The 13,362-nt window shown below is 40.5% G+C and overlaps 1 protein-coding gene across 4 annotated transcripts in view; it reads right to left on the bottom strand.

Annotated features, from left to right (window-relative positions):
* The window catches only part of Pcca (propionyl-CoA carboxylase subunit alpha), a 411,727-nt gene that overhangs the window by 346,572 nt on the left and 51,793 nt on the right, over positions 1-13,362 (bottom strand). For all 4 annotated transcript variants that reach the window (XR_015044709.1, XM_085828899.1, XM_021182607.2 and 1 more), the window contains exons 5-6: positions 4,467-4,580; positions 2,489-2,542 (exon numbers count right to left, since the gene is read on the bottom strand). Coding sequence is in view for 3 of the 4 variants with exons in the window: in XM_085828899.1 (XP_085685025.1) it covers positions 2,489-2,542; positions 4,467-4,580 (168 nt within the window). In the remaining variant the exon portion in view is untranslated. The remainder of the gene's footprint in view (positions 1-2,488; positions 2,543-4,466; positions 4,581-13,362) is intronic.

Below are 13,362 nucleotides of genomic sequence, written 5' to 3'. Positions count from 1 at the left end.
AGCTCTACTACAGAGCAATTGTGATAAAAACTGCATGGTACTGGTATAGTGACAGACAAATAGACCAATGGAATAGAATTGAAGACCCAGAAATGAACCCACACACCTACGGTCACTTGATCTTCGACAAGGGAGCTAAAAACATCCAGTGGAAGAAAGACAGCATTTTCAACAAATGGTGCTGGCACAACTGGTTGTTAACATGTAGAAGAATGCAAATCGATCCATTCCTATCTCCTTGTACTAAGGTCAAGTCTAATTGGATCAAGGAACTTCACATAAAACCAGAGACACTGAAACTTATAGAGGAGAAAGTGGGGAAAAGCCTTGAAGATATGGGCACAGGGGAAAAATTCCTGAATAGAACAGTAATGGCTTGTGCTGTAAGATCGAGAATTGACAAGTGGGACCTCATGAAACTACAAAGCTTCTGCAAGGCTAAAGACACCATCAATAAGACAAAAAAACCACCAACAGATTGGGAAAGGATCTTCACCTATCCTAAATCAGATAAGGGACTAATATCCAATATATATAAAGAACTCAAGAAGGTGGACTCCAGAAAGTCAAATAACCCCATTAAAAAATGGGGCTCAGAACTGAACAAAGAATTCTCAGCTGAGGAATACCGAATGGCAGAGAAACACCTGAAAAAATGTTCAACATCCTTAATCATCAGGGAAATGCAAATCAAAACAACCCTAAGATTCCACCTCACACCAGTCAGAATGGCTAAGATCAAAAATTCAGGTGACAGCAGATGCTGGCGAGGATGTGGAGAAAGAGGAACACTCCTCCATTGTTGGTGGGATTGCAAGCTTGTACAACCACTCTGGAAATCAGTCTGGCGGTTCCTCAGAAAATTGGACATAGTACTACCGGAGGATCCAGCAATACCTCTCCTGGGCATATATCCAGAAGATGTCCCAACCGGTAAAAAGGACACATGCTCCACTATGTTCATAGCAGCCCTATTTATAATAGCCAGAAGCTGGAAAGAACCCAGATGTCCCTCAACAGAGGAATGGATACAGAAATTATGGTACATTTACACAATGGAGTACTACTCAGCTATTAAAAAGAATGAATTTATGAAATTCCTAGCCAAATGGATGGACCTGGAGGGCATCATCTTGAGTGAAGTAACACAATCACAAAAGAACTCACACAATATGTATTCACTGATAAGTGGATATTAGCCCAAAACTTAGGATACCCAAGATATAAGATACAATTTGCTAAATGCATGAAACTCAAGAAGAATGAAGACCAAAGTGTGGACACTGTGCCCCTTCTTAGAATTGGGAACAAAACACCCAGGGAAGGAGTTACAGAGACAAAGTTCGTAGCTGTGATGAAAGGATGGACCATTTAGAGACTGCCGTATCCAGGGATCCATCCCATAATCAGCTTCTAAATGCTGACACCATTGCATACACTAGCAAGATTTTGCTGAAAGGATCCAAATATAGCTGTCTCTTGTGAGACGATGCCGGGGCCTAGCAAACACAGGAGTGGATGTTCACAGTCAGCTATTGGATGTATCACAGGGCTCCCAATGGAGAAGCTAGAGAAAGTACCCAAGGAGCTAAAGGGATCTGCAACCCTATTGTTGGAACAACATGATGTACTAACCAGAACCCCGGAGCTCGTGTCTCTAGCTGCATATGTATCGAAAGATGGCCTAGTCGGCCATCAATGGAAAGAGAGGCCCATTGGACTTGCAAACTTTATATGCCCCAATATAGGGGAATGCCAGGGCCAAAAGAATGGGAATGGGTGGGTAGGGAAGTGGGGGGCGCTATGGGGGACTTTTGGGATAGCATTGGAAATGTAATTGAGGAAAATATGTAATAAAAATATTAAAAATCAAAAAAATAAAAAAAAAAAGTGCTTTTCCCAAATAAAACCAACAGGGTCTCATCATGTCACTGTTTAGAACAAAAATGGGGAAAAAAGTCAATCTTACTTCTGGCCTCATTTTCTACTCTCACAGTATAAAAGTAATAACCAACAAGTCAACAAACAACCTGGCCTAGATACATAAATATTTATTTTTATTTTTTAATTACTTGTATGCATGTGTGTCTGTGTGGAGTTTGTGCATATGAGTGCAAATGCCCATAGAAGACAGAAGTAGGAGTCATGTCTGTAGAGCTGGAATGCTTCTAGTTACCATATTTGGGTCTTCTGCAACAGCAGTGTATGCTCTTAGCCACCACGCCTTCTCTCCAGCCCCACATTTACAATTTAAAGTCAGATCAAATAATGTAACAAATGGATCAGAATGGCAACTTTAATCCCTCTCCATTCTGATAATTACTCATTAAGACCTGGATTATAAAATAAAAACATTCACTTTTAAAAATCATCAAAAAGTCAATAAATCAATTAGAATTCTATAATCCAGGAGCCTAACATGAACAGCTCGTGTCTGGATGCTGCTTTCTGGAATAAGGCAATTATTTCTGGCTTGTTACAGACTTACCAGACGCTTTGCAAACTCTTTGTTTTCTGACAGGAATCCATACCCTGGGTGTACCTTTGGAATGAAAATAAAAGATTCTTTTAGCTTTGCTACATTGTAGGTCTGTGTAAGCCACAAGGTATCCACGGTTTAAGTATGACTTCCTCACTGACTAGCTCATTTCGCTTTTCTGAGTAGAGAATCAAATTCCTCCTTTGCTCTGTCAGCAGACCACAGTGGCATCTATGTGATAGGTTCTTGTGATAGAGTACTTGTCTACTCTATCAACAGAAACTCACCTGACTTTTCCTGAGACTGGTCAGTAAATAGAAAGAATATAAAGGACTAGCGGGCCAAAGAGCTACGATCTACAAACCTTTGGCAAAACAGATGAAAACCTCAGGAGCAGCTGCTCTCAAGCCATGCTGCCAGGGTGTGGTGGTTGCGGACCTTTAATCCTAGCACTTGACAAACAGGCCCCCAGCAGATTGCTGAGAGTTTGAGGTCAGTCTGGTCTACATAGAGATTTCCAGGTCAACCAGGACTATGTAGAGAGATCATGCCGAAAGAAAGAAAGAAAGAAAGAAAGAAAGAAAGAAAGAAAGAAAGAAAGAAAGAAAGAAAGAAAGAAAGAAAGAAATAAAGAAAGAAAGAAAGAAAGAAAGGAAAGAAAGAAAGAAAGAAAGAAAGAAAGAAAGAAAGAAAGAAAGAAAGAAAAGAAAGCCCGCCCAAGCTCAAAATCCCACAGTATGTCTTACTTCTAATAACAAAGGGTGTTCAAAAGTTCCCGAGAGAGTGTCAAACTGCACCCAAATGAACATTTATTTGGTTTAAACTGTACTTTGTACCATATTTTTTTTCCTTCTGGTAACTATCCCTTCTCTCCTTACTCTACATTTGGCCATCTACAATTAGTCTGTGCTATCTTCCCCAGAAACCTCAGTGTACAGTCTAACCTGTGTCCTAAGCATGTCATTCTTCACTCTACCACACAGCCAACCATAAGCCACACCAACATCAGTCAGTGTTGGAACAACATAAGGTAAAATACTTCCGCTGAAAGGAGAGACGGGTTCCTGAAGAAGCCAGAGTTGGAACCTGAACCCAAACCAAGTGTCATGGACATGGGATGAAATAATTTAATCACTGAACAAAAAGAAAAGATTCACTCCACCGTTTCATCCAAATAGAAAATTCCACTGGAGACTTCTGACCATCGAGGGCTAAAACAATACAAGTTTTCCTTCTGTTAAGTGCTAATATGCTGTAAAAATCCACATATGGAATCATAGAATATGGGTTTTATTTAAACACTTTCTTCTAAAGAAATGAGCATAGTGGTGGTAAGGCATTTCTGGCTAGTGCCAGATAGCGCTAGCGCTCGCTGCCTTTTAACATTAAGTGGACAGTTAGTTCGCCGATTAAAAGCAACAAGCAAAAATTACTTTTTTTCTTGGATTCGATACCATCCACCCCAAATTAGGGGTGGAGAAAGGATTTATCAATCTAAGTTATTAGCATTTTGTTGACACTAATAAACTAATTAGCAAATAGACATTTTATTCCTAGCAATGAAACTGAGTGTGCACAATTTTTAAATGACTAAATTGAGATTTAAACAGTCTTTTCAGAACCTGCTCATAATACAGAAGTTTCGGGGCTTTGTTTTTTGTTTTTAATGCTCTTATGACACTGAAAGGGTTAATACTCAAAACTAATTGGGATTTCTTTCTTCCTGGCGAATGTGGTACTGAACTGAAGCTGCTCCCTGGTGTGAGAGCTGAACCCAGCAGCCACCTGCAGCATCAGCCACCAACACTGCCAGATGCTACAAAGCCTTTGATTTCCAGTAGCGAATCCGACCACATTTAACTCATGTGACACAAACTAACTACAACAGCGTTTTCAATCATTCTTCCTTATTTTTTCTAATACCAACTCCAGCTTTCTGCTCACTGCATATGAAACAGCTGCAGTAGATAGGTTCGCTCAGACTCACAGCTTGGGCCCTGGTTTTCTTAATGGCTTCCATGATGGCATCCATGTTGAGGTAGCTTTTACTGGTGGGAGCTGGGCCAACACAGACAGCCTCATCCGCCATTTTCACGTGAACCTAAAAAGAAAAATCCCTGTATTAACAGATGCTCTATAAAAAGAATCAGAGTCACCCATCAGCAGATGGAAAACTGCAAATCTGATTGCTTCACAGTCACTCATAGAATCAAATTTCTCTTCAAATATTCACTGAAAGTAACAACGCAACAAAAATGTTCAGGGTCAGCATCACCCGTGACTTCATTTATTACGCATGCCTAACCAAACAATTTCTACAACACACCTGTATTCCCTCTCCAGTTCATCCATGCATAAATATGATACCAAAAAGTACCTCACTACATAGAACCAGACTGGCCCAATATTTTAATAACAGGCGCATTCATGCCCAGTTCTGAGCAAGCGCCCCAGGAAGTGGGGATAATTAGAGGGACTGAATGGATGGATGCAATGAGTCCCTGCACAGCATCAGGTCGGCACCAGGCTCAAATTAAAGCCCAGGACTAAAGAGTTCAATATCATAACACATGAACCAGAAAATTCTGAGAAACACTTAAATACTCTCACATTAGAGCCTTGTCCATTTTACACTTCATCTTTGAAAAAAAGGGAAGAAGAAGAAGATATTGTGCAGTAAGTGCTCAGTCTATTTAAATTCATCAAATTCAGGCATGTGCTGTCTATTTTTAAGACAACTGACTCAACAGTGTTTTTACTCTATGTGTTTTTGCTTAAAAGGAGGCTAGGTAGGCATTCAATAGTGAAAAGAATAATCTGTTTAATTTCAAAAGGAATCTACCTTTTTAAAATAGTCACAGTGGGCTTTTGAACTGGTATCTCCTAATGATTTTATAGCTTAAGAAACTCAAGCTCTTATTAATTATTTTGAAAGGCAGATACAAAACCCTGGGCATAAACACACACCTGAAGATTTATGATCCACTTCTCCACTGAGGGAGGAAATCTACAGCAGCAAGCATTTCGGGGTTTCTAAGTTAGAACCTTCAGCTTTGAACTAATTTTTTAAAACCACTTTTTGAACTAAGATCTGAAGATTACAAAGTAGCCTTTTAGAAAAAAATCTGAATTACTTTTATTAATTCAATGAAAATACTCCAATTAAGTAATAAAGTCGTTGTATATTAAAAAGCAAATGTCAACCTACTAAAGGAAGTTACAGATCAATATTTTAATACAAGATACTCAAATATTTACACTCCTTTAATGAAGCAAACTACAAGCCTTGCTTACAGGCTTCTAAACAGTCCGTCTTTCCAAGCAGGCTCTCTCCCTTTGCTTAACTCTGCCTGGCTTATTCCCCGGCTCCATGTTTCTCTGTGTCTCTCAGACATCTCAGATTCTGCTATTACCAACTTTGATGTTGTAATTAAAGCTGTGGGTTTTGAAAAGCTTGAAAACCTAAGGAACCTTTTGAAAGAATGTATGCTCCAGGTAAGCACAGCTGTGAAAGTTAAATGCACACTTACTTTATATAATTTATTTCTCTCATGATATTCTGAATTTATCCTGGGCACTTCACCTTTGGATGACCTTCCTCTCATCTGAACGCTCACAAGTGTTGGCAACGGATCACATTCCACCTAAGAATTGCACTTTAACGTCTTTACCATCTATGTTATTATGACGTGCATATTTCCTTCACAAATCCTATTGACATAGAAAGACTCTGATGGCACTGGGACTCTGGACTCCATGATGCTGCACACATCGCTTTTCTTCTCCTCCTTCTTTAGCAGTACACCTGCTTTCCTGCATTTTCACAAACCCAATGTAAACATACCAAGGACAAGCTCAGAGTCTGACAAGTTGCCACTGGTGATCCAGACTGCTCTAATAAATATTCCAATACCTTATACATCCCAAGAAGGTCAAAACTGCAGTGACTTGTATACACACACTTTCTAAAGGGCTACCTCTCTTTCTCAGAAATAAATCCTACTGCAGAGGGATGGGTTATATATATCCCAACAACCTTATGGTCTAGCCTAGGGTCAGAAGTGATGGGCAAAGTCCCTTGGGGCTGGGGTGGGGACCACCTAGAATCCCCTTCACCTATTACCACAGAGATAATAACAAACTGAAGTGGAAGGCCAGTTTTTAAAACCTCTGAAACTGGGCCAGGCATGACAGCACATGCCTTTAATCACAACACGTAAGAATCAGAAAAAGACAGATCTCTGCAAGTTTGAAGGCAACATGAATGTACATTGTGAATTTCCCAGTAAGACCTTGTTCCATAAAAGCTTGTGAAACTCCATTTGAGCTACCAGGTGAATGAATGCTGTTGTTATTGTTGTACACAGGATGTGAAGTGCTTCCTTTGGTTTAATTATATTTTCTAACTTTGTAGAAGCACCTGTACAATTCTGAAGAGACTTTCCTTACCAACGTTTTTCTGTTTCAAAAAGTTCAGCATTTTAAAAAACAAATTTTAAGTAACTTAATTTAAAAAAAAATAGCAATCATAGACTTTAAATTGAGGCAAATTAATCCAATGAGATTTTCTATGGTTCAAAAAGAACAACATGCTGGTAGTAAGACTACTCCATATCCAAAAGAATCAAGTGCTTTTCAAAAGGGACTGCACAGTTTTCATTATTATTTTATTATTTTATTATTTTATTATTTTCATTAAACTCTTTGAATCAGCCTGTTTTTCTAAGTAATGAGCTTCAGGGGTGTAATTTTTAAACTTACAGGACTGATAACGATTCATCTTCCCATTGTCTTTTTTAAAACAAAATTATGCCTGTCTAGCGTACATGAAGCCTTGGGTTCAAGAGCTAGCACCACGCATGCAAAAATCTAATTACTTAAATATGTGGATATTGACAAATTAAGACTGGTGGCTAAATCTTGAAACTTTGGATTAATAAAAAAAAATCTATATCAACAAATGAGATTCCTGAGATATGTCGGAAGTATTCCATTTACCTCCTATGTTTATCAAGAAAACTTTACCCAGTGTTTAAAAACAAATATACTGGGCCATGAAGCATATTCGGCATAAAGGGCAATGGACTGAATAGAAGTTTTCAACACTGTCTAAACTAGTACTGTCTGAAACATGAAGATACTTCTTGTCTGTAGGACTACAAAGCATACCTCTCCATAGGATGGACAGAAATGCGTGTGTCTTCTATGTGATAACCTTCAAGACAAAATACTCCCACACCACCACCAGGCTGACAAAATGGAGCCTAGAGAAAATGCTTGCCTGAATCAGCAAGGCTCATCCAATCCAATCAGGTATCAGGATCCACCAACTCTAACTCAAAGGTCACTAATGTGAAAATTACTAAGAACTGGAAAGGTGAAGAGAAGAAAATCAACCACATAATGTTACTTTGAAGCATTAAAAAGAGTTACTTTCAAGTAATTCGATAAACTTCTTGTTTGTTTGTTTGTTTGTTTGTTTGTTTGTTTGTTTGTTTTTCAAGACAGGGTTTCTCTGTATAGCTCTGGCTGTTCTGGAACTCACTTTGTAGACCAGGCTGGCCTCGAACTCCGAAATTCACCTGCCTCTGCCTACCAAGAGACAATTTGATCTCAACACTTGCTCTGGTTACATTTTATTAAAGTGACATATTTAGTTCAGGATTATTTTAAATGCTAGAGTTAAGGACTTTGCTACTTTTCAAAGTGTAAATCTCAATCTTTGAAATGACAAGAACAAAAGAGCTGGCCCATTTCTTATGTATGTGGAATGTTTTGCTTGCATGTACATTTGTACACTATATGCATACAGAGTCCACAGAGACCAGAAGAGGGAGTCATATCCCCTGGAACTGGAATTGCAGATGGTTGAGGGGCACCACGTGGGTGCTGGGAATCAAACTTCATCTTCTGGATGAACACTCTGCTTGTAACCACGGGGCCATCTCCCCAGTCCCCTGGCCCGTTTTCTACATCCTGATTTTTTAAGTTACAAAAGAGAAGTGCTATGGATCAGTCTACATTGGGTTGTTTACTGTTGTGCTTTAGGTTTTTTAAGTAGTCTTGGTGGAATGCAGGGATGTATTGCTGTTGATCTAGGACACACAAACACACACACACACATACACACACACAAAACTTAAGACTAGAGGTCTTATAACAACTACAAGTTCTTTGTAGACATCAGGGAAGAGGACTGTGGAAGGGGAAGAGCAGCAGCCACTATATTCCAAAGCAAAACCTTAGCAAGAGGCTACCCACCAGCTGTGGAGCTGTGGAGCTGGTGGGTACACAGCGGACAACAAAAAGAATTCTGAGATACAGAAAGGAAATAACAAAGATGTGCAAGGAATAAAAGGGTTGTGGTGGGGACTGGTGACCAGGTGCAGTCGTTGAAAGAAGCACAGTGATATGGTTTGGATTTGTTTTTCTTTTGTTAACTTAGGGAAACTTGGGAAAACTGTAAATAAGGAACTAAGAGCAGCCATTGGACATGGTTCCTAATTTGCAGGTATTAATAAATCTACAGAAGCCTCCCTGAATATGCTATTTTTTGCACATATATGTGCTTCTGTAAGAAAATGCCTGAACATGTAAATATGGCAAACTAAATAACCTAGAGCTTATGTCAACTTACATTCTATTAAGAGGAATGTCTCCACAGCAAATACAATTGAGCACTTTAATTTCAACCTAATGGAGAAAACACATCTTCAATTTAAAATTTTTTATATTAGTGGGTTTTTTCGGTTTTTTGTTGCTCCCTTTCTGAGACAAGGTCTCATGTACCCCAGGCTGGCCTCAAACCCATAATGCTGGTAAAGAGGACCTTGAATTTCTGATCCTCCTGGCCCTAGTTTCTGAGTTCTGGGATTGCAGTTCTGTGCCTCAGCACCTGTTATTTTGTGGTCCTGGGGATGACACTCAGATATGATGTCACAGTGTTGGTGAGCTGACTAGAACAGTGTGGGGCAATAACCACCCCACAGCCTGCTTCTGTCATCTTCCCTGACAAACAACTTAGGTCAATATGTTTTTCCTAAGGACTTAGCTGGTATCTGGCACTACCAGTGTGCTTGGTGCACTCAGAGCCAGAAAAGGGCGCCAGACACCCTGGAATATGAGTGAAGGATGAGAGCCACGTGGTGCTGGGAACTAAACCCAGGTCTTCTTGCGAGTATAACAAATACTCTTAATTATGAGCCATCTTTCTACCCCTTAGTTAATTTGTGTGTGTGTGTGTGTGTGTGTGTGTGTGTGTGTGTGTGTGTGTGTGTGTTTTAAGTCAGGGTTTCTCTGTGTAACAGAGAGCTGGAACTCACTGTGTAGAACAGGATGACCTTGAACTCCCTCTGTCTCCTGAGTGCTGGGATGAAAGGGTATGGTGGCCACCACTCCTAGAAGTTTACCACTTTTTAACAAACTCACTTATACTTCTAAATTCAACTCAAACGTTCAGGACATGAACAGAATATAGCCAGATTCTTTGCCAGAATGTAGCTTTCAGGAGGCAAAGGCAGACAGATCTCCATCAATTAAAGGCCAGCCTGGTCTACACAATGAGTTCCAGGCTACCCAGAGCTACATATTTATTTATCTCAAATAAATTAAATAAGTAAACAACAAATAAATAATAAATAATTAATAAATAAGACCTACAATCAATTCCCTTTGTGTTGTTTCTATGACCTCATCAGAAGGACCAGATATTCTTTATTATTATTATTATTAGATGTTTTCTTCATTTACATTTCAAATTTCCTAGTTTCCTCTCCAAAAATCCCCTATACCCTCCCCCCTCCCCATGTCCCCCAAACCACCCACTCCCACTTCTTGGCCCTGGCATTCCCCTGTACTGGGGCATATAAAGTTTGCAAGACCAATGGGCCTCTCTTCCCAATGATGGCAGACTAGACCATCTTCTGCTACATATGCAGCTAGAGACACAGCTCTGGGGGGTACTGGTTAGTTCATATTGTTGTTCCACCTATAGGGTTGCAGACCCCTTCAGCTCCTTGGGTACTTTCTCTAGCTCCTTCATTAGGGGCCCTGTGTTCCATCCAATAGATGACTGTGAGCATCCACTTCTGTATTTGCCAGGCACTGGCACAGCCTCACAGGAGACAGCTATATCAGAGTCCTGTTAGCAAAATCTTGCTGGCATATGCAATAGTGTCTGGGTTTGGTGGTTGTTTATGGGATGGATCCCCAGGTGGAGCAGTCTCTGGATAGGACCAGATATTCTTAAAAAGAGAACTTCAAATGGTACATTCTCATGTGAAGATATTTAATATTATGTAAATTGCATGCCAAATAAGAATCTTGCCCTGACGCACACACACACACACACACACACACACACACACACACACACAAAAGGGAAGAAGGACCCTTAATCATAAGCCACAATTTTTTATACTTAATGAAAACAGATAGCAATACGAAATTCTCAAAAAACAAATTATTTAATGTATAATGTTGGTATGTGAAAACCACAACTTATTAAGAGCAAAAACTACAAATGATCCTCCATTTATAATGGACTACCTACTAGTAAACCCACTGTAATTGGATAATACCATTAGCTAGAAGTGTATTAAAGAGCCAGTGGGGAAAAAAAAAAGAGCCAGTGACATAGTTCCATATGTAAAGGCATATTCAATCCACAGGACCCACAAGGTGGACAGAGAGAACTGACACCCCAAAGCTGTGTCCTGACCTCCATCCATACTATGGCACACACACCCACATTTAAAGGACTAAAGATGTAGCTCAGCTTATAGAGTACCCGCACAAAACAAAGTGTTAGATCCCCAGCACCGCATACCTTGGCATAGTGGTATATGCCTTTAATCTCACTTGAAAGGTAGAGGCAGGCAGAAGTTTAAGGTCCTCCTGTGCCACATAGTGATTTAAAGGCCAATCTGAGATAAATGCAACCATGTCTCAAAAACAGAAACAGAAAAGAAAATATGCTAACTCCACCTGTCAGCTTTCTGTTACTGTAAAGGATACCTGAGATGAACCCACTTCTAAGAGGAAAGGTTGACTGAGGCTCACCGTTGAGGCACAGACTATGATCAACAGGCCTGTGTTGGGTACATAGCAGTGAGTGTAAGTGAGAGTTACTGTTTCCTCCTGGCCAGTTCAGAAAGTAGCAAAGGAAGACGACCATGATCCCTTAAGGACAGGTCCACCTCCTGAAGCCTCTACTGCCTTAGAACAGTTGCAGGCCAGGGACTAAGCCCTTCTCAGCCTGTCATCTGAGGAACGTTTCCAAGCCAAACCCCAGCAACCTAACCTACAGAACATCCTACTTTAAATGCTCTGTAAACTATGGTTGTTTCCCTCCTGACTTCAGGGCTAATCAGAGCTTCAGCTTCTGCTACTATCCAGCATCAAAACAAAAACAAACAAAAAAATTGCACTACACACAGCTAGTCTGGGAAAATATCCACATTCCAAACTTGAATGAGGGTCTCTACAAAGATATAACACTTTTGCAGAACTGTAAAATCAAAATGTTTTAATACAGCTATGAGATGTCAGGAGCCTTACAAAGGGTTTTGTGCTGTTTTGAAACCAAATCTCTTCACCACTCAGAAAACGTTCCAGCTGAGCCACATCAGTACAGCCTCGGGATCTATAACACTTAATTAGAATAGCTCATGAAAGATACTTGCCTAGATTTAATTATAAAAGCTCCTTTACTCAATATCTAATATCCATTTGGGGAATACAGCATAGACTGAGAATTATTCTATGATTGACTCACAGAATCAACTCAACGCACAGTTGTCAACAGAATAAGCCACTTCACGATACTGTTTATAAGCAACTTTACCCAAACTTTACACTTTCCTTCTAGAAACATGAGGTTCTTGCTTTTAGAATGCCCATATGCTCTCTAGCAGACATGCACGCCAGCCCCCATGTCCTCCAGAAGGCTTTCTTAACATGGGCTCCAACTCAAGAGAAAGCGATGACCATGTTCAGGTAAGAAGTACACTTCTCCCTTTGCTGCTCCAACCAGGCAGCCACCATGATGGCTACACAGAAGCAGCACAGACAGAGAGAAAGGCAGCCGAGATTGAGACTAGAGATCGAGGAGTCTGAAGTCCAAAGGGGCAAAGCAATCCCTAGACAGGCTCAGTGCCACTGGCGCACTGATTAGCCCTCAGCAAGCTCATAAGTGATCACATTACAAGTTTATTTCCAAGGTCATAGCTGTACAAATTGATCTTTGAAATTAAGCAAGAACTCAATGGTGTGGTTGACATTCTTCTCTGGTCTTCACAGACATGGCAATGCAGCAGGAAAGAGGACTGCACAGGAGCCCACACCCCAAAGCTCCTGTTTCAAGTGCACAGCAGTGAAGACTATCCACAGAGAACAGGACGGCAGCTGAGAAAACATGAACAGCAATCACCTCATGAAGTCACAACGAGAAAACCACACGATGCCACACAGTGGAAAACCACACAAGGACATGCACTGCTGACCAACTATGAGCAGCTTCGTGGTAAGTGAGAAACACCAAATGCAAGGGCCAGGTCACCCAGGAGACTGGGACAAGACGGCCACTGGTTAACAACAGGCTAGGGTGGAGTTGCCTGTTCTTTGCTTCAGCTACTATAGCTTTTGGAGTCAAAATCAGAAGTAGAGTCTATGATTGGCCTGCTGTACATGTCTACACCATGATCATAAGATCCAGACATGGATCCAGAATGCACAATGCCAACTGGGAGCCACTAGGAAATTGCTAGTGAGGAGAACTGAGTGTTGTCTTGTTGACTGTCTTGGGGGCTTATGGAAAGAGGCAGGGGACAGAGGGAGAATGAGAGAAAACCCAGAAAAGAGGAAAGCAAAGAAGAGGAAGCAGG

The sequence above is a fragment of the Mus caroli genome, unplaced genomic scaffold, assembly GCF_978045245.1.
Source record: "Mus caroli unplaced genomic scaffold, Mus_caroli_1 scaffold_12, whole genome shotgun sequence".
NCBI lineage: Eukaryota > Metazoa > Chordata > Mammalia > Rodentia > Muridae > Mus > Mus caroli.
The sequence above is the reverse complement of the archived record's forward strand: the minus strand, read 5'-3'. Positions and strand labels throughout refer to the sequence as shown.